Genomic DNA, 25,628 nt, shown 5'->3' on the forward strand with positions numbered 1-25,628 from the left:
AATAGATTTTAGAAAGAGGAATATTCAGTTGATCTGTATCTCAGCACATATTCTGTTTTGAAAATGTATTTAAATGATTGTGTGATTATACATAGTTGTGGGCGACTAATCTAGTCTGTTGCTGCAGGTCATGGGAATAGTCATAAAAAGTATTTATTGTGAATGTGAACCCGGATGCGTGCTTTCCCGACATGTTTCCCATATGGTCTGTAAGTAAACAGTAAATCAGATAGAGAAGAGCTGAGGAATGAGAGGAAGTGGGTACGTGGGGATTCTGCAGCATTAAAACCCTGCATGGTTTGAAGCCCTGGCTTGTTTTATCTCTGAAAGAAAAATAAAGAGCAAGCCTAAGCAGAGCAAAGATTCTCTGCAGACCTAGGAACCTATGGATATTCAGACACTGATAAAAAGCCATAATTTTTTAATCAGAAAAGCCTTGGTGGAAGTGGAGAGTGGACTGGCCCCTCTAAAATTGACTTGTCATTTGCCCACCTACACTTACTGCCGGGATAGAACCCAGCACATATCTGCAGACTGCATCCTGAACATTCTTTTCCTGAAACCAAACTAGTTTTAGGGAACTGCTGGTTCCGTTTTGACAACTCACCATTCATGTCAGAATATCCCTGTCAAATGTGTGGTTCCCCCTTGGTCTTCTCTGCTTGCTTTGGGAAATCTCAACAGGGGAGGCAGGGATGTGCCAGATGGTCTCAGTGGGTGTGGATGGGGGTCTGAGCTGTCAGCACTGCAAAAATGCCTTTTTTAATTGCAACTGAAGAGCACACAAGAAGTCCTCAGCTGCAAACTCTGTACATTGGATGTGTGAGTGGGAGTGTAGGAGTTGTACCTGGCAGGAGAAACACTATTTTCACACTGCCACTTCAATATACATGAAAAATTTCAATCTTTACTCATATATTTGCTCTGTGTTTATCTGTTTTACCTGATTTACCTTTAAAATCCCAAATCTCTGAAGTGTTGTTCCTCCATACTTGTAGCCTAAGCAGGTTTTCTTTAAGCCACCATGGCAATTTCTGACACTAAAAGAGGCCATTTCATTGCTCTGGTATCTCAGGCTGGGAAATTTGCTCTTCGATACAGCTCACAAAGGCTTTCCATGCCCTGCAATCCCTGTGACTTTCTTGATTTTTGTCTTCTTTCACAGGCTAAAGAAAGTACAGGTTTTCTGTGGGAAATGATTGGGAGATTAGAGAGAAGAAGTTGGCTCCAATCCAAAGGGTGGTGAGATATATTAGCACAGTTTATAAGATAAAGCCAAATCTCTCTTCTCCGTTACCTTGTGAGATTCCAGCCTAGGGCTAAATGCAGCCACAGACGAATGCTCTTGTACTTCTGAGGGCATGTCAATGTGAGGAAGTTATCCTGGATTGAGATGGGGTGTGACTGTAAATGCAGTAGCTGTTCCAGTGTAACATCCTGTGGAGACAAGGCCTTGGTGAATTGACTGAAAGCAGTGGAACGACTCCAGTGGAAGCTGAGGATGCTGAGCCCCCACTGCATTTCCCCCTCAGCAGCCAAGATATAACCATCTTTGCAATGGCTGCTTTTCCTGTCGTTGTGGAAATCATGATTTATTGCTCATGTTATCTATTGTCAGAATGAGGTGGATGAGGTGATGGCCAACAGCATTACTGTAGGTGTATTGTGAACACAAAACATGGTTTAACATCTGGTGTCATGGGGAATATTTTAGCTCTGCCATCTCTTGCTGTTTTTTATCATTTCTACAGATTATCACCTGGCTTTGATTGTCTCTGTGGGTATCTAGGGTTAGTGTTAGTTATCTGTTAGTGTATGTTTGTAGTGCTGGAGAGATCTGTATGTTTACACACTCTTTCTGTGGTACTCTGGGAGTTAAAACTCAACTTTTTTAATGCCTGAGAGGTTGCTACACACCAGTTTTTAGGCCTGTGTGGTGTGATTCAGTTGTTACCTATCCTTTATGGTCTGCTAGAAATGAGTGTTTATTTTTAAAGTGCCTTTTCCCAGATTAAATAGAGCATTAATTAGTGCGTGTGAGGAGCAGGGTGCATTATTCCACCGCAGCTCTCCATCGCGTCGAGAGCTCATTACCAGATGTAGAGATCATAAACAAACACACATGGCTGCCGCATGTAAATCTTCTGCAGGAGAAATTACTGCTGATCCCTCCTGATTACATCACTTTGTCTTCCAGCTCATTAATAACACTTTTGACCATGGAGACTATTTAGGTGCTAATAACTCACAAAGCAATATACGGGAAAGTATTCACTTTCCATATTTGTTAAACATATTTCCATCTGGAATTCCTGTCCATGGTCTAGACTACTCTTTTTTTTTTTATTTTTAATTTTGGAAGAGTAGTTGTGGAGTCAAAAATTTTCCTTCATAATTAGTGTTTGCTTCACAAGGTCTATAGCAGGATATACAAATAGTCTTCCCAAAGCCACACAATGATGATGATACAGAAATTAATCTGAAATTATTAGGCCAAAGTCTTTGCTGGCACAATCCCCAGAGGAGTTATGCCAGCAGGTAAATTGGCCTAAAGATGAATAAACTTAATGAAAGCTGGGAATTGCTAATTTAGGACTTGATCCTGCCTGTTGCTGAGGAACTAAATCCTATTGCAGTATCTCCCATGGCAGTCCCAGGAACCAGTCCCTGCCATGCCAGGCACCACAGTGGCTGCTGTAACCCCCTCCCTGCTGATGGTCCATGAGGTTTGGGACATGAATGAGCACTGACCTGAGGAAGGCAGCTTTTCCCAGCTATTAGTCGAGTTTGCTAGGTGATGACAAATGACATTTGTGACAAGACTGTAATCCTACATTCAGTCCCTCTCCAGGATTGTCAAATGGCTGCCTCCTGCTAGGAGTGACTTTTGCCTAACTCTACCAGGATCCTTGGCAGGTAATGTTTCACATAGTCTGTTGGAAAGGACCATATTTCATACTCCTCTCCCACATTCATTATCCCTCTCCCAAACTCTCCAAGACCACCAACCACACACTGCCTGAGTTGCTGACCACAACAAATGACCTGGCAGGGATGAGTAGCCTTGTACCAGAGTTTCTTCCTATTTTCCTTTTACTGGAGAGATCAATATATGAAAAATAGGTAGAAATATAAAGCACCAAAGGAATACAACACAGTTATTAATCACACCTTCTCTCTGGGACCAGAGCATGAATTTTAGCATTTGTAATTTGATTGAATCCTGCATTAAAATCCATTTCTACTTCTGATAGTGGATATTACTGAGTCCAAAGTTTTGCAGAGGAACTAAGTACCATCACCTTAAAGGCGAAAAAGATCCTGCTCAATGACTTGTATCTTCCACTTAGCTTCCAATTATTAAAAGCAGATAAGAGATTTGGAACATATTTAAGGATGTGCTTTACTTCAGTGGTGTTTGCTGACGTCAGAGGAACTCAAAACAGATGCCTGTGTGCTTTCAGGGATGCTTTCTTGAAACAGGGAGAGAGGAAAAGAGAGAAGCCTCTCTTTTGCTTCTTGGCTCTCCTCTTTTCATGTGTGAGTAACACACTGTGTGACTGGTTTTGTTTAAATCCAAAGATGGCAAACTACCACACTCTGTGAAAACTTCCTACTTCTTCCCATCCTTCTTTATGGTTTGTTTTTTTTCTTCTTGCTATTGATATTTGGGAACCTGCAGAGACAAAGTGATGTGAAACTTGGAGGTCTGACAGAGGAGTTTATTCTGGCAGTGTTTGTGTGAAGCCCTGTGGTGCCATGAAATCCCCCTCAGTTCCAGTACTTGCTTTGCTTTTTCAAGCACAGCCATAGCCTGGTCTGGTGCTTCATTTGCAGGGGGTCTGTCAGAAGACAGGGAGATGGATGGGAGAATCTCCCTGCTCACAGGTTGGTTGAATTGCCTCTTTTACAGTAATAACATTCCTGAAGTGTGTTCTAATGTTTTATAGCTTTTGTGAAAGACATGGATGCTTGTTGGTAAAGTAGACTTGTAGGTTCTTCTGAATCGAGGGTGCTTGATATTCAGATGAATTTGCATCCCATTAAGTGGCTGTTACACTCATGGTGTACTTCAACTCTACAGTAAAAGAGTGTGTATACAGACTCTTCTTTTTAATAGGCAAATAAATTTATAGGAATTTTGTTTATGCTTTTATGTTTTGGTTTTTTTTTAAACAGTGAAGCATTCCTTGTCAGATTTCCAACAGCTAAGCAAGATGTGTATTGAACTGACATTCACATGTAAGTGTTACATGGCTGTCCCTGCTTTGCCAGCTGTTCAGTTCCTGTGGTGACAGACCAAACAACTGCTAAGTGACAGTGCTGAAAATAATTTTGCAGGTTTCTCAAGAAAGTGTAAAGATGAGACTTCTCCACCGTCTAAACTTAAGGGCCATTTGCATCACATGTGAAATATTTTGTATTTTGTAAAGATGAGGAGAGCAATATTTTGGAAATACGAGTGTACATAGTTGGGGCACTGACAGCTGTACGTCACATCTTTTTGTCTCTCCCAAAGTTCAGTTTATGTGAATAGGGTTAGGCTGACCCTAACTGTGAAGTCTTGTGCTGATCAGAAATTTCAAATCCACCCTTCTGTGTGCAAAAATGTCAGCATGAACTCATGTTGAAGCAGTATAGACTTGATTAGGATCTTCTTTTAATTGAGAAATCATATTACAAAGTACATCTGCTCCCAATAGTTTTAAGAAATGCCTTGTGGCAATTGCTTGCTCAAAAAATAATATCAGGAAGAAATCTAGCACATTTAACTGATTTGTAGATACATATACTGTGTTAAAGAGAAGGATCAGCAGTCCATCAATAGTACATAAATTAGGAAGTCCCTTGATGGTTGATTTAATAATCTAAGTATTGTGTACTAGCTAAAGGAGCACTGGGAAGTAGTGTGCACACTTACTGCAAGGTTGTCAGGCAGTACTTAGTTATAAATCTTGCAGAACTGAAAGAAACTCACCCTGATAAGATTACCAAGACATGACAAATTGCAGCCATAAATAGATTTTTGACTTCCTGCTGCTCATCTCTTCTTTCTCCTGCCCTTCACACTCTGCTCTGGTGTAACAAAGCTGTCAGGGCTGTGCAGCTCCTCCAGGTGAAGGTCAGCTCTTGATATATTTTTAATCGTTGTGTGAAGTTCCCCTGTTAGTATGTGGTCCCCATTTTAACCTCTTTTCAGATTCCCCCGATTATCCCAAATCACTTTCACATGGAGCTGAGGTTAAGCTTTATTTCTCTTGGCTTGTCCCTTCCATAGCAGACACTTCGTCTTCGCTTTGAAAGGACAAAGCGATGTTCAGCTGCCTGGGTCTGCGCCCAGCATTTGATTTATACATTATTTAATTTCCTTTAGAAAATTGGAAGCAGAACTTTAGGAGTAGAAGTCAGTCCTTTTCATTTGTTTAAGGATCTTTTAGGGCTAATATAATCATCGATAGTAGATGTCAGCATGATTAGGGTGACTTAAGGTAAAGCAAAGAAAATTGAATACCAGGAGAAACTCTTATGCAGAGGAGAGGGTGCCAAGATTTATAGCCATGCACAACATCTGTGGGTTATGAATTGTGGCATTAAAAAATGAAAATAAAAAATCACCAGGTTTTTGAGTGACACATTGAAAACACCTGCCTCCCCAGGTTGTAGGCTGGGGCAAGAAAGGCTCGCACCCTTTGTGTTACATTTGCAGTTGATCCTAGGGCTGTGGGTCTCTCTGGAACTTAATTCAACCAAGGAACTAATGCTACAGAAATTCCTCACTTAGTCTGAAGGTTTACATTTGGGCTTGCACTGCATTCACGCCTGCAATTAGGTCTGCACATGCCTCTAAGTGACCGCCAAGACAATTTGAAAATTTCTCATGCAGTGGAGTCAGGTGGAGTCAGGAAATTAAAAATTAACTCTGGAAAGGACATCATATAATATTTGGCAGTGTGGTTTGAGTGCTGTGTCCACTGAGGGGTAAAAAGTCCTGCTCTCACCAAAAAAAAGTAAAAAAAAACAACCCAAAAGTTGAAATACGTCTTCCATGGGATTTTGCATGATCAACAGCTGAGGGAAATATGGGAAGGGGAAAGGCCTGTGGCATGCATGTGCTTATGGATACAATATGACTTACTTGTGGCCTTTTGTTTAGTAAAATAGCATTTAATGATGCAGAGTGAGAGTCCCACATTGTTTCAGGCTCCCTGATGCTAGGGCTGCTGTTCCCAACATGGTTATGTGGGGGGAAAGGGCTTCAGTGGAGGGAGTCTCGCCCTGGTGCTGTGCCCATTCAAAGTCTCAGAGTTATCCATTTGATCTGGAAGTCACTTGATAAATAGGAGGTGCACACTGCAGCACAAGAGAGGCTTTCTCAGTCACAGCCCTTTGAGCTAAAAGAAGCACTTTCACCAGTCTGGGCTGCTGAGGGAGGTACCAGTCATGCAGTGTCATGCAAATTGAAAGGAAGGAATAAAGTCCAGCTTCCCCATGACATTTCATGCATTTAAAACTTGCTCACCCCATAAAAAACAGATGATTGATATCAAAGAATCTTCCAGATAGCATGGAAAGTATTAAATATGATACCAAGTGGGGAATGTTAAGGACATCTGCTCTTGCAGTACTGAATAATTACAAAGCTGAGAAAAAATATCATTTGGTTTTTGGTGCAGTATGGAAAACTGTACTTCTGTGGCAGCATCCTGGATGTGGTGTCTTCATTCTTTTGGTCACCTTTTATTGTTTTTGCAGAGGAGTTAAGACTTTCTGTCTGAGTCCTGCTATATGTACATCTAACATGAAATGGGTAAATACAATACACAGGGAAGTGGGAAGTTCACGCTTTCTCATGCACATAGGCAATTCCTGAGCAAATCTCCTGAACTGAGCTCTTGACAAGGATCTGGAAACAGTACCAGTTGTAGATACCCACACAAGGCAGACAGAGCAGCGTCTGCTAAGGACAAAGTCAGTGTTACAATTAAGGTGTCCTTTTTTTTTTTCTACCTCATTGACTCATGGCCACTTGGCACATGCTGTTGTATGCTGTCATCCTTAGAATCCTCCTCTGTGCCATACAAAGTGGGTTGCTGGGTGATTTCTGAGCCTGTTAGATAGGCTGGAATGGCTCTAGGAAGAGCAGTTTTGCTTTATTGTGTCATTATATAACTTGGCCGCACAATTCAGCATAGTAAAATATTTAGGGAAGTTCAGGAGAAGGTGTATGTGTCTGCAGGCTCTGGCAAGAGGAGTGCACCCACAGCACTGCAGGTAAGAGGAGTAGATGGTCAGGTTCTGGTAGGCAAACCAGCCCTACAGCAGGAGGCAGAAAACCTGATGGTGACTTCAATTTGAAAGTGTCCCTCAAAGTGTCCCTTGGGTTCATTTCAGGACTGTCCTGTCACCAGTTGCATGTTTTTTAAGTGGCTTTTTAGGGTCTTTCAGCTGTGGTCCTTAGTTGTGTTACAGTTTCTGAGCTCACTCTCCTCCCTTGAACACTATTAAGCATAAATTTTGTACTTTTCTAGCCTTAAATTGCTTGAGTATCATGCTAGACTGCAACTTCTTAGAAGTTGAAATGCTGTTAACATTAAAAAACAAGGCTGCATACAACATGGAGGTAGGGGAAGGGAAACTCCTCTGTTTCCCCTTGTGCATATTTGCAGAAATGCTGAGGGGTAATTTTTGAATATAAAGCATCTTTGTGAAGAGAAATTCAAGCGACCTGTTTTTTAAGTCTTCGTAGTGTTGGAAATTTGCATTACATTGTCTTGCCTTGACAAGGAAGGAAGGGGAGAAAACCCGAGACCAAGGAGGTTTTTGCAATGATGTTGCACAAATGGAGAAGGAGTTTACAAATATGAAAGAAAAGAATTTGTTAAATTAGATCTATTATCCATGGAGTAAGCAGATCTTGCTAACTTTCAGACATGTGGATTCAGTTTCCTCAGCTGGAGGAGAGCACCCAAATTATAAGCTGTAATGTTAACAGTGCAAAAGCAGACACCTTAATTGACTTTCTATTCCATTGAAATACAATCCATCAGTCCTTAGCTCAAGGTAATTGTTGGTACCCCACTTTTCTTGTTCCATGTATTTACATCATTAATGGTTTCTTTTCTTGCTGCAATTACTTCATTTCTTTTCTTGCACAAGCAAAACCTGCATTAAAGTTTGAATAAGTTCTTTTCCAGCATTTTTTGCTGGAAATTACTCTCCTTTAGGAGTAATAACCATACACAAAGGCATTTTGCTGGAGCTTAATGGCGTTGCTTTCTAGGTCTGCCTGTCCTCCCAGCCACACTCTGCCTCCCTGGAATACAGGCATGCAGTAGTCCTCCTCCCTGATTTTCCTGGGAAACATGAGCATCTGGTGCCATGGGAAGCTCCAAGAGGTAAACTTAGAAACAGCCTGAAATTCTTCTAGCTTTCTGCTGAGGAAATAGATACTCCACAGGAGACATCTCACACCTTCCAGGAACTGAGAACCCAATAAATAAAAGCTAGAGAGCTTCCATTAAGGACATTATTCGTTTTGGAATCCAAAGGCCTTATGTGTGTTCTCCCCAAATGTCTTTTCTCACCTCCTGCCTCAACCCAGGATGTGTTTGCACATGTCACCCAGAAAATATAATTCTTATTATTGTAGGATTTGTGTGTTTTCTGCCCAAATTGACAGAAAAACTAAGTTTCTAGAAGATTTGTCATTATTTTTAACTGGGTGAGTTTGCTTTTACTGTATTGTATTATGATATGTAGGTAACTGCAATTTCTTTTTTTAACCTGCTATGTAAGATCCAAATCAGGACAATATTTGCCATGGCTCCAAAGATGGAATGAAAGGCAGAGTTTAAATGAACCCATGAAAGAATAATTTTTTTTGCTTTCCTTCTTTGCTAGTTGGATTCAAAAGTTTTGGGTTGCAGCTACCTTTAAATGGTGATATAATGTAATGGAAATGCAGCTGGAGCTGAAAGGAGGTGAAAGACAGTTCGACTGGCTGTGCTCTGTTGACAAAAAAAAAAAATATTATGGAAGGGAGAGCACTTCTTCCAGTTCTTTTTGCAGAATTGCTTTTATTTGCTTTGTTTTGATAGGAGTCTGAGGCCTCTGCTCAGGTTAAACTTGAGAAAGGAAAGGAAAGGAAAGAATTATCTTCCAGTGCAAGAAACAGGGAATATTCCGAACATATCACCTAGCCTTGTAAGTGCCTCAAAATCTGAAAAGCTATCGAGCAAATGCAGTAACCACTTAACACCTCCACCCTGATAGGTTTCATAAGGTAGGAGCTGCCAAATGTATTTTATACAGATTTTTTCATAAGGAGAAACTCACGACAGCCACAGGTAGTAATGAAGTCTTCTAGTTTTAAATTTTTAGTTGCATAATCCAATCTTTCTTGCTGGTGGCGTTCGGCAGAATACCCTTGGCTCTGTATCCAGGCCCTCTGCAGCACCAGCAGACTGTGAGTGAGAACACAGGATTCTCTTAATTACTTTTAATTAAAATGAGTGCGTGCACACACACACACATAGAAAGACTCTGTTTTTCTAGTGGCTTGGCTTCCTTTTCCTCATTGAAGGGAAGAAGTTAAACTTTCCCATTAAATGTTTATATAAAAATGAAATAATTCTGAGGTTAACCAGAAATGCAGCTTAATCTTTTATAGAAACATCCATGTGATTTTTTTGGGGGGGGCTGGTTTTTTGTTTTTTTTTAGTTGCACAAATATAGCTGAAACTTGAAGTTGGCAGCGAGTGCTGTTTAAAAATATTTAGTCCCAGCATGTAAAAACTCGTTTTGTTACGGAATTCCTTTGTGAGAGGTGTAGCTATGCCATATCTCTGCCAAAGTGATGGGAGCCATATCGGCAGAGCGCCTCTTGGAAAATAGCTGCATTTTGGGCTTGTAGTTGCAAAATTGAAATTGGAATTTACATGTTTTATACATTGCTTGGAAGGATACCACATCTAGTAATATTTTTTGAGAGTGGAAGGAAGAAAAAAAGAAAGCTTGCAGATGGAGCCGGGGCTTCGCTCTGTTAGAACATGTTGGGATGAGCAGAGGTATGTGTGATGACACTTAGCATGTACCACTGAGAGCTCTGCTTTATTCCCCTTAGCTGTCATCATGTGCTGGAGTTATGATACATACACCTAATTTTGGCTACATACCTCATCTTTCCCTTCCTTGGGCGTGTGTGAGCTTTATAGAATAGCAGGAGCTACTGGTACATGTGATGCTGTCTGCTGCCCGGGCAGAGCCCCTGCTCAGTTTCTGGTACTGGAAGAGCAATTAAAGGCAGCATTTTGGGGTCGCTCTGCCTCATTAATTGTTGCCATGATTATCCCACTGAAAGCTGGGCTGTCTGGCTCAGCTCTTGGCTCACCTTCAGCTGATTCTGAAGCCTGACTGAGACCAGGAGGAGAAGGCAAAAGGAGGACTTGGTCTTTGCTGTCTCTGGTCACCATGGAAAGGGCGAGTGGAAACCCCCATCCTGGTGAAATCAGATGTATTCAGGCAGCAGCGCAGCTTTGTGTCCATGTGCAGCACCTCAGGTAAGCTGGACACCCACGCACATGGCCACCTGCACATCAAGCCACAAAATTACACAAATAAGCAAATGGCACATTAAATTGTGTAGATCTGGGGCTGAATGCTCTGAACTAAGGTCACCTACAGACATCATTAAGGGAACTGGTTTTATTCAATACATGTGCTTAACAATTTCTCATGAAAGGAATCAGGAATAGCAGAGATCGTTTTCTCTCAGAGACACAGGATACACATAATCCTGAGTTTGTGGTTTGGGATGGAAGAGATCTTAATCTCATTCCACCCCCTTGCCATCGCCAGGGACACCTTCCACTAGACCAGGTTGCTCAAAAAGTAATACCTGTCTTATCCATTAAAGAGTTGCAAAGATGGTGCCTCATCAGTACAGACCTGTTTTAAAGAAGACAGTCCGATGTCTGCTCATACTGAATGTTCCTTTAATAAACAAGGGAGAAAGAAGTCTATATTTTTATGAAAAATAATAGCTAATTGTAGACTATCATTGCCAAGGGTAGGAACTCATCTGCTCCAAGGCGGTGTTCCTCAATACAGAACTGTAGAGATGTGAGTGCTTTAACTTGAGGAAAGCTCATAACATTTTACAACATAGCTACTTAGAGATCAAAGAAGCCTCTGTCTCACTGAGGCACTTGTGTGGCCTGTGAGGGCCTTGCACACTTCAGCTGGGAAAATTTTATGGAGCAATAATCATATCCTAAGCAAATCACTCCATAGCTGCCATGGTTCAGTACATGAATCTGAGGAGTGAATGGATACTGTCTGAAAAGTGTGATGCTAATACACTTCATTGTTTTCTGTTTAGAACAAATTATTTTCCCTTTGCAAAATGCCCAAATGTATAATTGTATAATTTTGTGTACGCCTCATCCATGGAAGTGTTCAAAGCCAAGTTCTGAGCAACTTGGTTTAGTGGAAGGTTCCCTGGCCATGGCAGAGGGGTTGGAACTAGGTAATCTTTGAAGTCCCTTCCAACCCAAACCATTCTTTGATTCTATGATTCATCCCATTTAAATCTACACAGAACACAGAACTGAGCAGAATGAAGAGATGGTGATTCTTTGTCTTTCAAACATTGGTCAAAATTTTTCATAAGGTGATCCACAATTCCACAGTATTGGAAACTTTTTCCTCTATACAGAACAAGATTTGTAGCAATCTGTAACAATTTCTCTGTGCAAGCAAGAGTAAAAGCTGTTTCTTATCTTTCCTTGGTTTATACATGAAACAGGGAAGTTGAAACACAAGAGAAGTACTACTTTTAGGCCTTTTTGAAACACATCAAAAACTTTACCTCTCAGCAGCTAAGACACTCTCAGTTTAGCCCATTAAAAAAAAAAAAAAAAAAAAAAAAGATATTTGTGACATCTTAAAATCGCATTCTTATCTAGGGCAGGTCTCCCCACTCCTCTCATTCCGACTTGTCGAATCCCCCCTGAGCCCACCTCAATATCCCAGCAGCAAGCTAAGGCTCTTTTTATTTTATTTCTGGATTAGTTTTCTGATGGTCTAGTGCATTGAATCGGTGAATGAAAGGGCCAGCTTAGCGCTGGAGCCAGCACAAGAGCCGGGCGGGAGCCCGCAGCCGCAGCGGGTGGTGCCTGCACAAAGGAGAAGAGGGAAAGCGGGGCCGTGGCGTCCCGCACTGAGCAGGGGTGACCTGCTGGGGGTGGCACAAACCCCGAGGTGTTTTTACATATCTGCCCAGCACAGCTTTCAGACCTCTACAAATCGCTCGTGGGAAGTTGTGCGCTGCTGGAGCGTTGAATTATTTATGTGAATTTTAGGAGTACAGTCAGCAACCTCTTGCAGCTACTCTGCCAGGGAGCAGCTTCTCGCTTTGGAAGGGCATCCATGCCCACCTTTTGCCTTAGTCCAGGTGGATTCTGAGAGTTTTCCAGCTCTCCCTGTTTTGTGCAGAGAAGTCCTTTGCTCTCACAGAGCAGCTCCTGGCACAGGGGTAGGGCGGGAATTCGCCCGAGTGCGACACAGATGTCAAGACCCGGGGGTTATTCATGTCTTTTTCAAATGCCGTGTGTGAAGCTTTTATCCCTCCCTGGCTGAGAGGAAAAGGAGAGTCCCCAGACCTGGTCCCAGTTCCCTTTGAGGTGCCCGGCGGGCGCTCAGCCTCGCAGGTACTGCTCCGCCAGGAAGCGCCCCAATTTGCGCTATTCACAACCCGCAGGGCACTATTCTTGTTTCCAGGCTCCTAATCCCTCTCTCACACACAATCCCTTACAACTTTAACTGGCGGGGTGGAGGAGCGAGTTAAAAAGGAAGGAAAAAGGAAAATGAAGCACAATGTCGGGCCAGGCAGTAGCTGCCAGTTACGGCGCACACAATCGACAGCAGCTGCAGCCCAATTAAACCCGACATTCACAGGTGTTCCCAGCACACTCGGCCCTAACAAAACCACTTTCTTGAAAATACCTAAGGCTTTAACACAGAAGCTGCTTTTTTTTTTTTTTTTTTTGAGGTTCTTTAAAGCTATTTAGAGCACTTTAAATACAAAGAAGCTGAAAAGGACTTTGAGTCCGCTGGAAAGAGTTGGTGCTTAATGCCATAATGGGGGAGAATCGGCCCAGCTGAAGCATCCAGTGTAACCATTGGTTTCGGAGGAAAGATGGACTGTGCTTATGCTGTTTATTCGGGGAACAGTAACTGGTACCGGGCATTTTATTGTTGCTGGGATGGAATGGGGCAGGAGCGAAGGACTAGGTGTAAATCCTTTTCTGCTGAGGGGCTCATTGTTTGCACCACAGCTTTGAGCTGGTGTGTGGCTTTGCTTCTTACTGATCTCTGTGTGCGGGGTTCAGACAGCAAATTTTAATTCTTCTTTCCTTTTGACTTTGAAGCAGAATTCTAAATTAATTGTTTATTTTCTGAACTTGAAGCACTTCCTGAGATGATAAATCAGTCCTTTAGTAAAGCAATGTACTGTTTTTATGCGTGAATTCAAAACTGTTCCCAGGCTAAGAGACAACTGCAGACAACAGATGATTGCATTGGTTCATAAATTGCTCTGACACCATTAAAAATGAGCATTCTCTTTGGTAAACTTCCTTTTATAATGATATTAATAAAAACCAAACTAAGGGATAATATTCTGGTACTCCTAGATTCAGCAGCTTTTTACCCCACCTGCCTGGCTCTTTATTGCTGCAGTAGCACCCATGTAGTTACAGTTTAATTACCTGGTGCCTGGTGTTTTGCTGTTTAATCACTGCTGTCTCTGACAATCACTTCATGTCTTCATTACTGCCTTAGTGCTGAAAGCCGCTCTGGATTCAGATGTAGTCACAAAATACCTATTTTGTCCCTCTGTATGGTGAGATACAGTATTTTTACCTTTGGAACAGGACCAGAATGTTATTCCTGTTCCTCACAACACACAGAGATCCAAAAGACTGCACTTTTATATGTCTTTTTTTTATGTGTGTGTACATAAATGTAAAAGTGATGATCCCTTGTATTTGTATTTGCAACTCATTAAGAATTGCCTTGCAGGTAGGTAATGTTGGTTCTTAGCGTTCATTTATAGAGGTAGGCAGAGGCTGTTCATCTTACTAAATGCAATGGAGAAAAAAGAATATCGCCCAAGCTTCAAATTCACAAATAATTTGACCTAAATTAGATACAGTCACTTGGGAAAAGATGCTGGAGGCAGCATGGATAATTTTCTGAGAAAAATCCTCTCAGTACAAATACAATGATAAGAAAGGAATTGCAAGCAACCCAGAGCTATGGCCTGGTACAGCCCCCTGTGTGCCCTGCACAGCTTCAGGCACTCAGCAATGAGAGCTCACTGCAGAACTGGCCAAGGCAGCAATGGCAGATGGGAGGAATAATGGGCAGGTTGGGCAGGAGCAAGGTCTGAGTCACTGAGGACTCTTCAGCTTGCAAAGACTTGACTGAGAGGGAATGAGATAAAACTTTGTAAAATCATCGATGGTATAGGGAAGGCCAAAAGGGAAGAGCAGATGAATCACCATTCTCATAACACAGGGAATAGGAGGACTTCCTGAAATTGCCAGGTGAAATACAAACAAAAGTGCTTTTATTATGTAAGGCGTGATTGGACTGTGGTACTTGATACAGGGTGATCTTATAGAGGCCAAAAGAAGAAGTGATTTAAGAAAGTCACAGGAGAAGTTCATTGGGGATAGACCTGTTACAGGGTTTTGAAGCTGATGATGTGGATGCAGCTTCTGGGTTTGGAGTGCTGCTAAGCCTAGGAAAGATCCATGTGTTGCTGCAAAGGGTCTCCTTCCTCTGCTGTCAGTCACAGCACCTTCTGTGGCTTTCTCTTTTTTTCCTCAATCCACAGAAATTACATTTAAAAGCCCTCGTGTTGCTCCATCTGGTAAGAAATGTCCTAACGTGGCTGTGTCAAGGAGTCTCCATGACAGACCAGTGACCTTAGGCCAATAGGGCCTAATTCACCAGATGAATTCACCCTCCTGTGTAGTCACTGTGACTATACTACTGCTTGTGTTTGCTTTCCATGAGTGATTTAGTTTTACCAGCTAGTGAGAATGCTTGTGAGGACTTTTTTTTTAAGGTTTGCATACTTGAACAAAGAAAAATAATCAAACTTGCCTTGTTGAATCTCTTACCTCAGAAACCTGATCCCCTGGGTTAGCCCAGGAATGGAAACAGTTCCATGTGATTCTATGATCAGACACAAGGGCCTAAATTTTCAACACTGTGCCGTAACACCTGCTATTTATTACTCAATAATCTAGAAAATGTTTAGTCCACAAAAATTCTGAGTGCAGCCAGGAAAAGGGAGAAAAATAATTTATGCATTAAAAGTCTTTCCTTGTCCCTTAAAAGCAGCTGAAATGCTTTTAAGAAGCCAAAAATAATCAGTTTTCTGGTGCTTCCTCATGTCTAGTGATTTTCAGTTATCATAGAACTTACGATTCAGTGTTTAAGAAAAAAATTAAAGAAAAAAAACTTTGGAGGTTAGTTATCATCACTGTTACTGATAGTGTTGGCAGAGCACAGAGAACAGGTGAAAGCATCATCAGAACTATCAGCCTAAGGGTGAATTCCTTCTGAGTGCATTGGTGTACAAATGAAACAGGAAAAAATAGGATTGGCAGTGGTGTTCCTTCAGTTTTGGATGTGACAACCTTACAGTGTCTCCTTCAGCTTGTCCTTCACTAAAACAGCTGCTGACAAGCGAGCACCTTGTCAGTGACATCCTGCTTCAGCATTTCATGCTGTGGATAGGTGATGGTCTCCGTGAGAAGAGCAGGGCAGCCAAAATCTGCTGGACTGCATTTGGGGATTTTTTTTGTAATGCCTATGAGAACTTCTAGAGAGACTCTTCATTTATAGCCTTACCTGCAGTATTTATCAAGGGGGAATGAACCCCTCCTTCAAAAGTCAACACAAGTTCTGAGTCCAGAATGCTTGGGATCTGTTTTTCCATCACAAGTCTTCTCCTTTGTGAAAGAATTTTAGTGGTAGTAGTAGTAGTAGTTTAGTGGTAGGTTTTAGTAGTAGTGGTTTAGTGGTAGGCAGGGAGTGCAAGGGATGTTTGATCTGGTGCAGTTTTTTTTCTTTAAGTAGCTTAATATTCCTGTTCAAGATGGGGACACAGTCACAATGTCTGCTTAGAGAAAAACCTGCACAGAAAGGCCAGGGCGCCTCTGTTAACTTTCTGGGTGATGTATTAGTGATCTCCACAAGAAGCTGGTGCACTAAATCTCAGCTGCACTTCCACGTTCAGCTGTCTCTGAAGTCCTGAAAAGCATTAAAATGCGTAACAGCAGTGTTTAGCTTTGGTGCTCATTAGAGCAGCACAGAACTAATAGTAATATTGTTGTAACTTGACAAAGCCATCTAAATCCATGCATGTTTTCTTGTGAAAGCTTCCTAAACATGCTGCTAAATCCCCTAAAAAGCTACTAAACGGCTTTGGCAACCATTAGCAGAGCATAAGCAGGGGAACTCCTTTCAGTAAGTGAACAAACAGAGAAAATATGCTGAATAGCCGGACAAATGTGTTTCAGTTGGCTCTTTCATTTACAGATATAAGGGAGCAGTCAATATCAATCACTGTTTTCCCTGTTGCACTGGAAATCACAATATCTCTTTTCATTCCACAAGCTCCTTTCACCACAGTAATGTGTCTTTAGAGTGACACTGGCATCAGTCTGTTTCCGCTGTCTGAAGTCCAGAGAGCTTAAAAACACATTGCAGGCTATGAGACCTTAACCCTCCTCCCCTTCCACACACCCCTCTCCTCCGAGCCTCCTTTCGGAATTAATTGTTTTTATTTCTTTCCCAGTGCAAAGCTGGGAAAGAAAAGTGCCCGCAGAGCCTGGGAATATCTGCTCTTGCACTTTGGGGATGGAAAAATGTATTGCCGGTGGTTGGGATTTGAATTTATCAGGTGTGGGGAGTTTAACACAAGGTAATATGATTAGTGAGTTAATTTGCAGCATGCTGTAATGTGAAATGTAATGTAACTGTGGTTTGTATTTCGAGCTCCATCCTGTTTTTTGGATGTCCTAATCGCCCACAACCTCATTTATTTAAAAAAAGGAAAAAGTTGGAAGAACTCTATTTGTGATTATTTTGCATTTTGAGTGGTTTAATATTCTTGTGTTCTCTTTCTTCAAGTAATGTTGTTAATAATAATAATAATAAATAATAATAATAATAATAATAATAATAATAATAATAATAATAATAATAATAATAATGATAATAATAATAATAATGCTGAGTGTTTGGTTTTTTGTTGTTTCTTTGCAGATAACAGCAGTCTGCAGGGAAGCAGCCCTCCTAGCTCTTCAGGAAGACATCCATGCCAAATCTATCATGGGCCGGCACTTCCGCAGTGCGCTGACAGTCGTGAGCCCGAGGATTCCCGACTCGTTAATCCAGTTTTATGCAGATTACCAGCAGCAAAGCGGACTGCACGCGCTCTGAAAGGCAAATTAATACATACCCCATTCACTGTGTGAATGGCAGATTTCCTTTGTGACGCTGTCAGAAGCCAAAGAGTTTGTACTGGGAGTGAGTGGAGTGTCTGGAGTTAACTGAATGCAGAATTGCTGTAATAAAAGTCCCTGTGGAAGTTTTGACTGTCATAGACTTTGTCCTAAACTTTCGATTTTGCCCATTTCAGTGGTATAACCTGCCTTTTAGAGGTAGTCAGATTTCTGGTTTAAATCAGTTTATCTCAGTTGTATATCCATGTATCAAAAAACCCCCCGAAAGATCAGATTCTGAATTTTGTTGGATTCTTGGCCCTAAAGAGAGAAGCAACAAATGCTGTTATTGCCTTCATTTGTTCTTGTTTCTTGTTTTCATCCCAGGGACTATCCCAGTGAATGGCCTCATTACAAAAATTGCTTAACATTGTTGTGAATTTTTCTATTTATTATCTCCAGCAAAGCTGCCGAACAGGCTTTCTGAGATAAAGCCAAAGCATCCTGATTGATTACAGCCAAACATTTATCTTTGGTCTTCACCAACTCCTTTGTAGACATGCTGGTAGATAGGCACCTTAAAAAACTGCCCAGACCTTCACTAACCTGAACTCACTGCCAGGTGTCAGCAAAAGATTCTTGTTGTTGATATTTGTTTCCATCAAAATAAATAGGAATGTTGATAAAATAGGTAAGTTAAAGCTGGCTGCTTAAAATCCATAATGAGCCCTAATTAATGGATGAGAAAACTTCCTTGCAAAAACTGTTATGAATGACCATGAAATACTTCAGGGACAGATATAATTTCCTCAAGTTGTTTCTTTGTTATATCGTCTGTTGAAATGATGACAGGTCCTAGTGGGCTCTCTGCTCTTGCACTCAGGATGAAATGCAGTTAAGCAAACTAATATTCAGCGTTTTTTTCCCCACAACAGAGAGGCTGAGCTTTTCTAGTCCAGACATTAAAAGCGGAGGGAAAGGTAAACCAACACCAACACAAACTTCAACAGAAAGGTAATTTCTTCACCTGGATTGTGGTTTTTCTCTCTTTACTTAGTTCCACACTGTACACATTTTGTAGCTTTTAAACAGAAATCTACTATTTTTAAATGACAGCTTTTTTATTGCTCTCATTCTAACCTATTGTTGCTGTAATTAGCATTTAATTTTATTATTGCTGTAAAGGATTAGAGGATGAGGAAAAGGGGGTCCTTTACTTAGTTCAGCTGATATGTGTGAGGTGTTTTATTTTTTTTCATTGTTTGACTCTTTAATAGTCAAACAGACAGAGGGAATTAAAAAAACTGTGAACTGGAAAAGTTGCCTTGGGAATCAAGACTGCATCTGAAACTACTTTATCCGTCTTTTCTAAATTCTACATACTCCAGCTTGGAGCTCAGGATGTGAATCATTCATCACAACCATTAAAATTTTGAGGTTTCCAGAAATTAAATGCCATACCTTTATCCCCTGGCACTTCACTGCAGTGTCTATTCCTGAAGGGAGGAAAGAGAGACTGCAGTTTTCACTGCCAATAATGAATTCTGTTTGTGATTTTGTAGCCTAAAAATAACACTACATAGTGCTCCAGATGAGTGTTAAAACTAGATGGCCATTCCTTAGGAAGTGCTCAGGTTTATTGGGAACATGCACCAAGGAGTGAATGTGAACTGAGAAACTACAAGAAAGGCAGGTGGGAGCTGGCTGCCTGCCCCTTTGTGGAATCCTGCTGCCATCAGAGGGAAATTTTGCACACCGAATTTTAGGACACTAGGAGAAAATGCTGGCCCATGTCTGCTATTTGTGCCTTGGGAAAAATCCCATCCCTGCAAACATTTATCCTTGTACCTATATGGTGCCATATGTATACACAGGGCAGCCAATCCCTTCATACACACCCATATACCTGAAGTGATTTTAAATGTAGGAAGATTCCCTTTTTACCCTTGGGTTTATGGAATTCGATTTTTTTTTTTTTAAAGTAAGACATTATTAAAAAAAAAAAAATGCAATGACAAATTTGTGAAGTCCCCAGGAGGTGTCTGTTGCTCCCAAAAAATTCTGTTTGGAAAACTTTGCCAGTCTGATGCCAGTCAGGATCTTACACCATCCCAAGCCACTCTAGAATTAAGATTTAAAGGAAGGTATGATGATTCCCTGTCTCTTTCCTAAAGACAGATCACTGCTACTGTAGATGAGCAAATTGAAACCTGGGTATCAGAATTCTGGAAAATTACCAAAACTTTGGTTTTGATCAAAACACAGAGCCAGTGTAGCCGTTTCATAATCCAGCTTGGTGAGAGTTGTTGCACCCTGAGCCTCTCATTGGAACTTACTGATGAGGGCACTATAGGACAGAGCACTCCAGGAGCATCTTGTCATTTACAGCAGCGAGCTTTGATTCAGAGCTGACTCCTCTCAATGTGTTTTGTTGAACACCTCGTGCCCTGGCACCCACTCAGATCTCTTGCAGTGTGAGCCCATAAAAGCCTGAACACCTGTGTGCTGCAGAGCAACTCAAAGATAGAGGCACTATCTCTTCTGCTGGGTTTTGTTCTGGTGTTTCTGTGAGATTTAATTTTAATAAAAGGATTCTGAACAGAGAAGACATCTGAGAAGAGCATCTCTGTCCCATCCTCTCTTTAACTGGTTAGACTTCCTAGGCTTACTTCTCTAAGTTTTCTAGAAACTTAGTTTCTAGAAACTTGTCTTTTTCCTGCCTGCTGTTATCTTTTGGAGCTGGTTTTTGGCCTAAATACTGCATGAGTCACAGGATTGTTAACATTAAATCAACTTTTCAATGTTTCAGTCACACTTTGTTTAAATATAAAATCTACCTTTTTCCTCCAATAACAATCTTTTCCAAAATGGCATAAAATGTCTTTTGGCAGTTTGGCCAGAAATTACCAGGAGAATATTTATGATCAAAACGCAAAATTGTCTTCACTTTACTTGAAATAAAAAAATTCAGTCCTGTGTTCGACCTAATGCATAAAACAGATTTTCACTGCAAGTATGATATACAATTCTTAATCCAAAAAAAAGAATGAGGTTTGTTGTGGATAATTTTCCTGCAGCTTCTAAATGAGAGCAGAACACAAGTTTTACCAAGCTCAGGTGCAAGGGCAAACATCAGAGACAGAATAAAGATCATTTATTTCAAAGCTGGTTATTCAAAATCATTGAATTTAGACTTGTCAGCCCTTTTAAATATTATGTCCTTAAAGCTGATTTTTGTGGATTCTGTATCTGGGCTCTTTCCTTTCAGCTTCTTTACTCATTTTGAATGTCAAAATGTGGTGATTCTCCTCTGGAAGCTGGACACATGCCAAACAATGCTCCAGGTACTGAGCATTCATGGAAGGCTGGGAGTGATGTTTCTTGGTGAAGCAGGAGTCTGATTCTTCTGATGAGGTGTGGAGAGGGGAAAAATGGAACACCAGATCTGGTGTTTTGCCCCATAGTTCCATGAAGATGAAGTTCAGTGATGGACACAGGCTGGTGGCAGGAGAACTGTCTCTGCTTATTGCAGTCAGGTTGTGAGGAGCCTGACCCTGAAGGGTTTTGGTTTTTTCTGGCTCTGCCAGAGAAAGCAGCTGATATATGGGTGAAACACAGTTGCCAGCACTGGAAATACTAGTGTCCAGGGCTTGTGGTATCCTTGAATGTAGTGCTAGAATTTGGGAGGAATTGGACCTCAAGGATGAAGAGTCACCTGCTGGAAGGTATCATAACCTTGGCTAAAGGCCCTGAAAGAATTAGTAAAAAGCAGGCACAAAGAACTTGCCTTGCTTCCTATGATCCCAAAGTTGGGATAAAACCAACTGTGCTTCCATTCACACTCCTGAGCTTGGGATTACTCCTGTGCTGATGCAGTCTGGGGCATAGCAAGTGGTTTGCTTTTGCAGTGAGAGCAGACTTACATTTGGAAAATCAGTTTTACTTTGGGACCTCTTTGTATTTAATGTTGTTGTTACAGTTGTAGTGAATTGCAGTCATTTTTGTCTCCTAGGAACCCCAAAATTTTTTATTGATGGCTTTTTTTCCTTGATGTGGAAGACAATACCACATGTGATATTAATGTGTGCAGTTTGATAAGGAGCTTTTCTGATGTAGTAGGTGCAAGAGGCAGAACTGCTGTTGTGGCTGGCCATGTTTTGCCCTTTTGGCAGGCCAACATCTGGAAGACAAATTTTTCAGCTGAAACCTCCTCCTAATCTTGGGGTTTGTGTCTGCTCCTTCTGCAAGTGCTACCTGTTCATTCATTAACCTCCTCTGCTGGAAACTTAACTGTGTGTTTTCACCAGGGCTTTACGTGTTCTGTGTTAAACATTTTAAATGGTGTCATTCTTCCATGCAGACTTAAATCCAACAGCTCCAGAGCCCTAACAGAGAAGGAGATGTGTGTTTTCTCTGTTAACTGGCCTGCCAAGGACAGGAGGGATGAGGGGGGAGAGAGCCCCTCTCTGTTTGCGTGGCAGGACTCCAGCGGGAGCACAGGTGTTGCGAGAGGAGGCAATGGCAACCAGATGACATTCCTTCCCCTTGGACTAGTGTAGAGCCATTGCTCAAACTGATTGTGGGTCCAGCAGTTGGACTGGATGATCTTAACGGTTCATTTCCAACCTCAATGTTTCTGTGAGACCCTTCCAAGAAAATTGGAGACTAGCGTGTTGTCTGCGTGTGCCTATGTAAAATCCATGACATTAAAGCTTGGGTTCTTCTAACTAAAAGATTAGAGGGGTGGAATCACTCTTGGCAACCACTGAGAGGATACTAGAAGATAGTCCAGACAGTGATTTATCCCAGCTGAGAGGTGCTGATGGGGCAGCTGGTGTCAGGAGAGGCCCTCAACACTTACCTGGAGAAAGTACCTTGAGGTAGACGGAAGAAATTGAGAGCAGCAACCCTCGATATATTGAGAAAAATATTTTATCAGCTTGTGCAAATATATCCTGTTTCCCTAAACGGTTCTGGAAATGCTGCTGGTCGCTTCCTCTCATACCTGTGTGTGTGTGGCATTAACCATGCACCCCAAGGATTTTTTTATCTCTTTTGCTAACACTGAGGAGTTTTCACATCCCTGTTTGGTAAAATGGCTCTGCCATCAGCCAAGTGTGGAAAGGGCTTTGATAATGTTCAAGGTGAAACACTTGTCAGCTCTCACTTTATCCAGGAACAGATTATCTGGGCTGTGGAATAATGAGGTCATGTCTTTCCTCCACACCGCTGGCAAGAGCTTCGGATTTCACACAGGGGCAGCTGCTTACACCAAGCCTGCTCTACTTAATGCCTTTAAAGCTACCCAGCTTCCCTGTCAGCGAGTTCTCCCCAAGCTGAGGCTGTGAAACGTGCTTACACACCTCCTCTGCAGTGCCTGTGAAGGGGCTCCTGGTGCTGGGATTGCTGTCCTATCCCAGAGTTGGGTAGGTGGGATGTGGGAGCACAGGATATGAGAAGCAGAGTGACCTGTGCGTTGCTACTGCACCTAAAATACAGGAATGTGGAGCAGAATTTGTGGGTGGCTGCACCAAAGCCATGCAGCTCTTTCCAGCTTGCAGTGTGAATCTGCAGCTTTAATGCAGAGCTGTGGCAGTGAGAGTGGCCATGGACGTGAAAGATCTCTAAAGCACACAAGTTGTGGGTGTTAAAGCCTATGGGTGCTTAAGTAGATTAGCAAACAAACAAATCCTTTAATATTCTGGAATGCTTCCTCACCACCTAAGTAGGGATTATTCCACCAAGCCAGCAAATTCTACGCTTCTGCCTAGTGAAAAGTCTGCCTTTCAGATAGCTGTGCTCTTTAGTGATTTGTGCTCTTAAGTTTTAAAAAAAGGAAAATCTGAAAGCATATTGAAAGTGTCTGTGGATTTCATGAAAAGCACAAAAATAGTAAAAAGCTGTTAAAAGCATTCAAGACCCTGTGAAAACTGAGGTTGTTGCAGTGTAGGCAGTAGCATATGTAGGATGCTACACCACAAAGGTTGCTACAATTTTATCCTTAAAATTTGTTTTACAGAACTCACTATGACTTTATGTACAAATACGTGACACAGCTCACCCACCACTTTCTTCTTAGTGCTGTGAAAATCTTGATTAAACTGTCAGCTTTCTATCTGAAACATGCAGAAACAACCAGTTACCTTGGTCTGATTCCACTTCCAGGCTTTCATCATCTGTGATTTTGGTTAAAAGCTGCTTTTGTTAATGTGTAATGCCTCATAGTAACCGGTTACACTTTTACTACAAAGGGGTGTTTTATTTTCCCGAGGGATGAATAGTAATCAAGGATCAGCTGGTAGTGCCAAGTGCCCTGATAACACAATTGGCTGCATACAGCTTTGTTAGGCCCCTTCCTGCACTGGCTGGCTGGGGAGACTTTAAGAGAAGATGTTGAGGGAGCTATTCTTTACCTACTTGGCTGTTGGGGAGCTGAATTTTGGGATCATTTTGACTGCTGGATGAGGAGGTAAGAGCTGGCTTTGGAGCACATGAAGCCCTTACTGAATAAAGACAGCAAGGGGAGGGTGGGAGAGGGAATAGATGGAGAAAATGATTGAAAATAAACATGTGAATTAGAAAAATTACCCTGGAATTCATCACTGACTAATTTTCGTGGAAAGGTGTGGAGGCTGGTGGAGTTGGAAGGAGACAGAAAGTGGGAATACTGATTCTAATCAGAGTAGGGGCTGATTTGTGTTATTTTGATGCTGATTTAGGTGAGCTGAAGGAGGACTGCAGTCACCCTGGCCCAGTGGTAGGAAGTGTCTCACTGCTAAGCACAAAGTGGAGTCTGGCTTTGATCTCATTAACCCCATCAGCACTGAAGTAGCAGGTGTGTTTCTGGAGCTTGACTCTTTCAGACACTTGAGGTGCATAGAAAGTGGCAGAGATTACTTCAGACTGAAAAAGGTAAAGACATAGATCTTCCTCTTCTGAATTTTTTCTGAAACTTAGGGTCCAGTAATGGTATCAAGAGAGAGAAGGTGAATTCTGCCCCTTTTCTCAAGGAAAAGAAGAAAAGTTGGGAGAATAAAAATCTGAGGAGAAGTGGGGAGGAAAAAAAATTAGTAGAAAGCATGTGTGAAAAATTTCCTCCTTTCTTCTGTCTGCTCATTGTTTATTTCTAAACTCCACAAGAAAAACAATGAGATGGAGAAGAAGGAAGATCCAAGGCAACAATAACAGGAAGAGCATCTTGGAGATGGCTTTGCACAAAGGTGGGCTTTATATCTTACAGTCAGTTCTATTAGGATGTGACCTAAGCCGATTTTTTGAGAATACTCAATATCCTTAATAAGCGCCCTATGATTTTAAGCTGGATTTATCCCCCTGGATTGTCTTGGGGAGGGAAGGGTTACAGCTGCAGAAGTTGAGCCCAAGCTGTGCAGACTACTTTGAGACTTCTGATTTAAAAATAAGATATAAAAGTAAAGTTCTTTGTTAGCTCTAAAATTCCACTGTTCCATCAATTAAGGACACCCCCCCACCCCATGGCTTTGATAGTAGAGTGTGTATGGAAGAAAAATAATGGTGGTTGTGACTTGCTGAGCCCCTCCAGTTGTAACACACTTGTCCTGTTTTAAATGAGGGCTGGAAACAAAACTCACATCATAACCTCAGGTTTTTAATCTCTGCAGAACATAATGAACTATTTTGAAAGGGTGGTTGGAGGGTTAAGCTAGGAAGGACAAACTGGTCATGTAATAGCATCTATATTAAAAAGAAAAAAACCAACCAACACACACAGATGTAACATATTATATAATCTCTGTTAAACTTGCTCTGGGAAACCCTCCAAGAGCCAGTGTCAGTCTCCATTTTGTACAAGTCTGTACATAACCTTTGTAAGAATTTGTGTGAAGTTGGGTGGGGAAACAGAGAAACAAAAAGTTAGAACAGAATGTAGCCTGGCCAAAGCCTTTCTGCAGCAGTGCATTCTGAGCAGGGACAGAGGGAGGTTTGCTCCTTCCTGGGCCTTCCCACCAAGCCACCCCCTCAGCACTGGTGCTATCAGCCTCTGTTAGTTGCTTACAGATGCAGCAATTAATTTAATGCCTGCTAATAAGTAATGTGTATAGTAAGATATAGGCTATGCCACAG

The 25,628-nt window shown here is 41.6% G+C and overlaps 1 protein-coding gene across 1 annotated transcript in view; it reads left to right on the forward strand.

The window, feature by feature from the left end:
• The window catches only part of AFG2A (AFG2 AAA ATPase homolog A), a 156,038-nt gene extending 138,354 nt beyond the window's left edge, over nt 1–17,684 (forward strand). The window contains 1 exon segment of the mRNA XM_056490009.1: nt 17,347–17,684. Coding sequence (XP_056345984.1) covers nt 17,347–17,523 — 177 coding nt within the window. The 3' untranslated portion in view covers nt 17,524–17,684.
• Nucleotides 17,685–25,628: the final 7,944 nt, after the last annotated feature.

Source organism: Oenanthe melanoleuca, chromosome 4 (assembly GCF_029582105.1).
Source record: "Oenanthe melanoleuca isolate GR-GAL-2019-014 chromosome 4, OMel1.0, whole genome shotgun sequence".
Classification (NCBI taxonomy): domain Eukaryota; kingdom Metazoa; phylum Chordata; class Aves; order Passeriformes; family Muscicapidae; genus Oenanthe; species Oenanthe melanoleuca.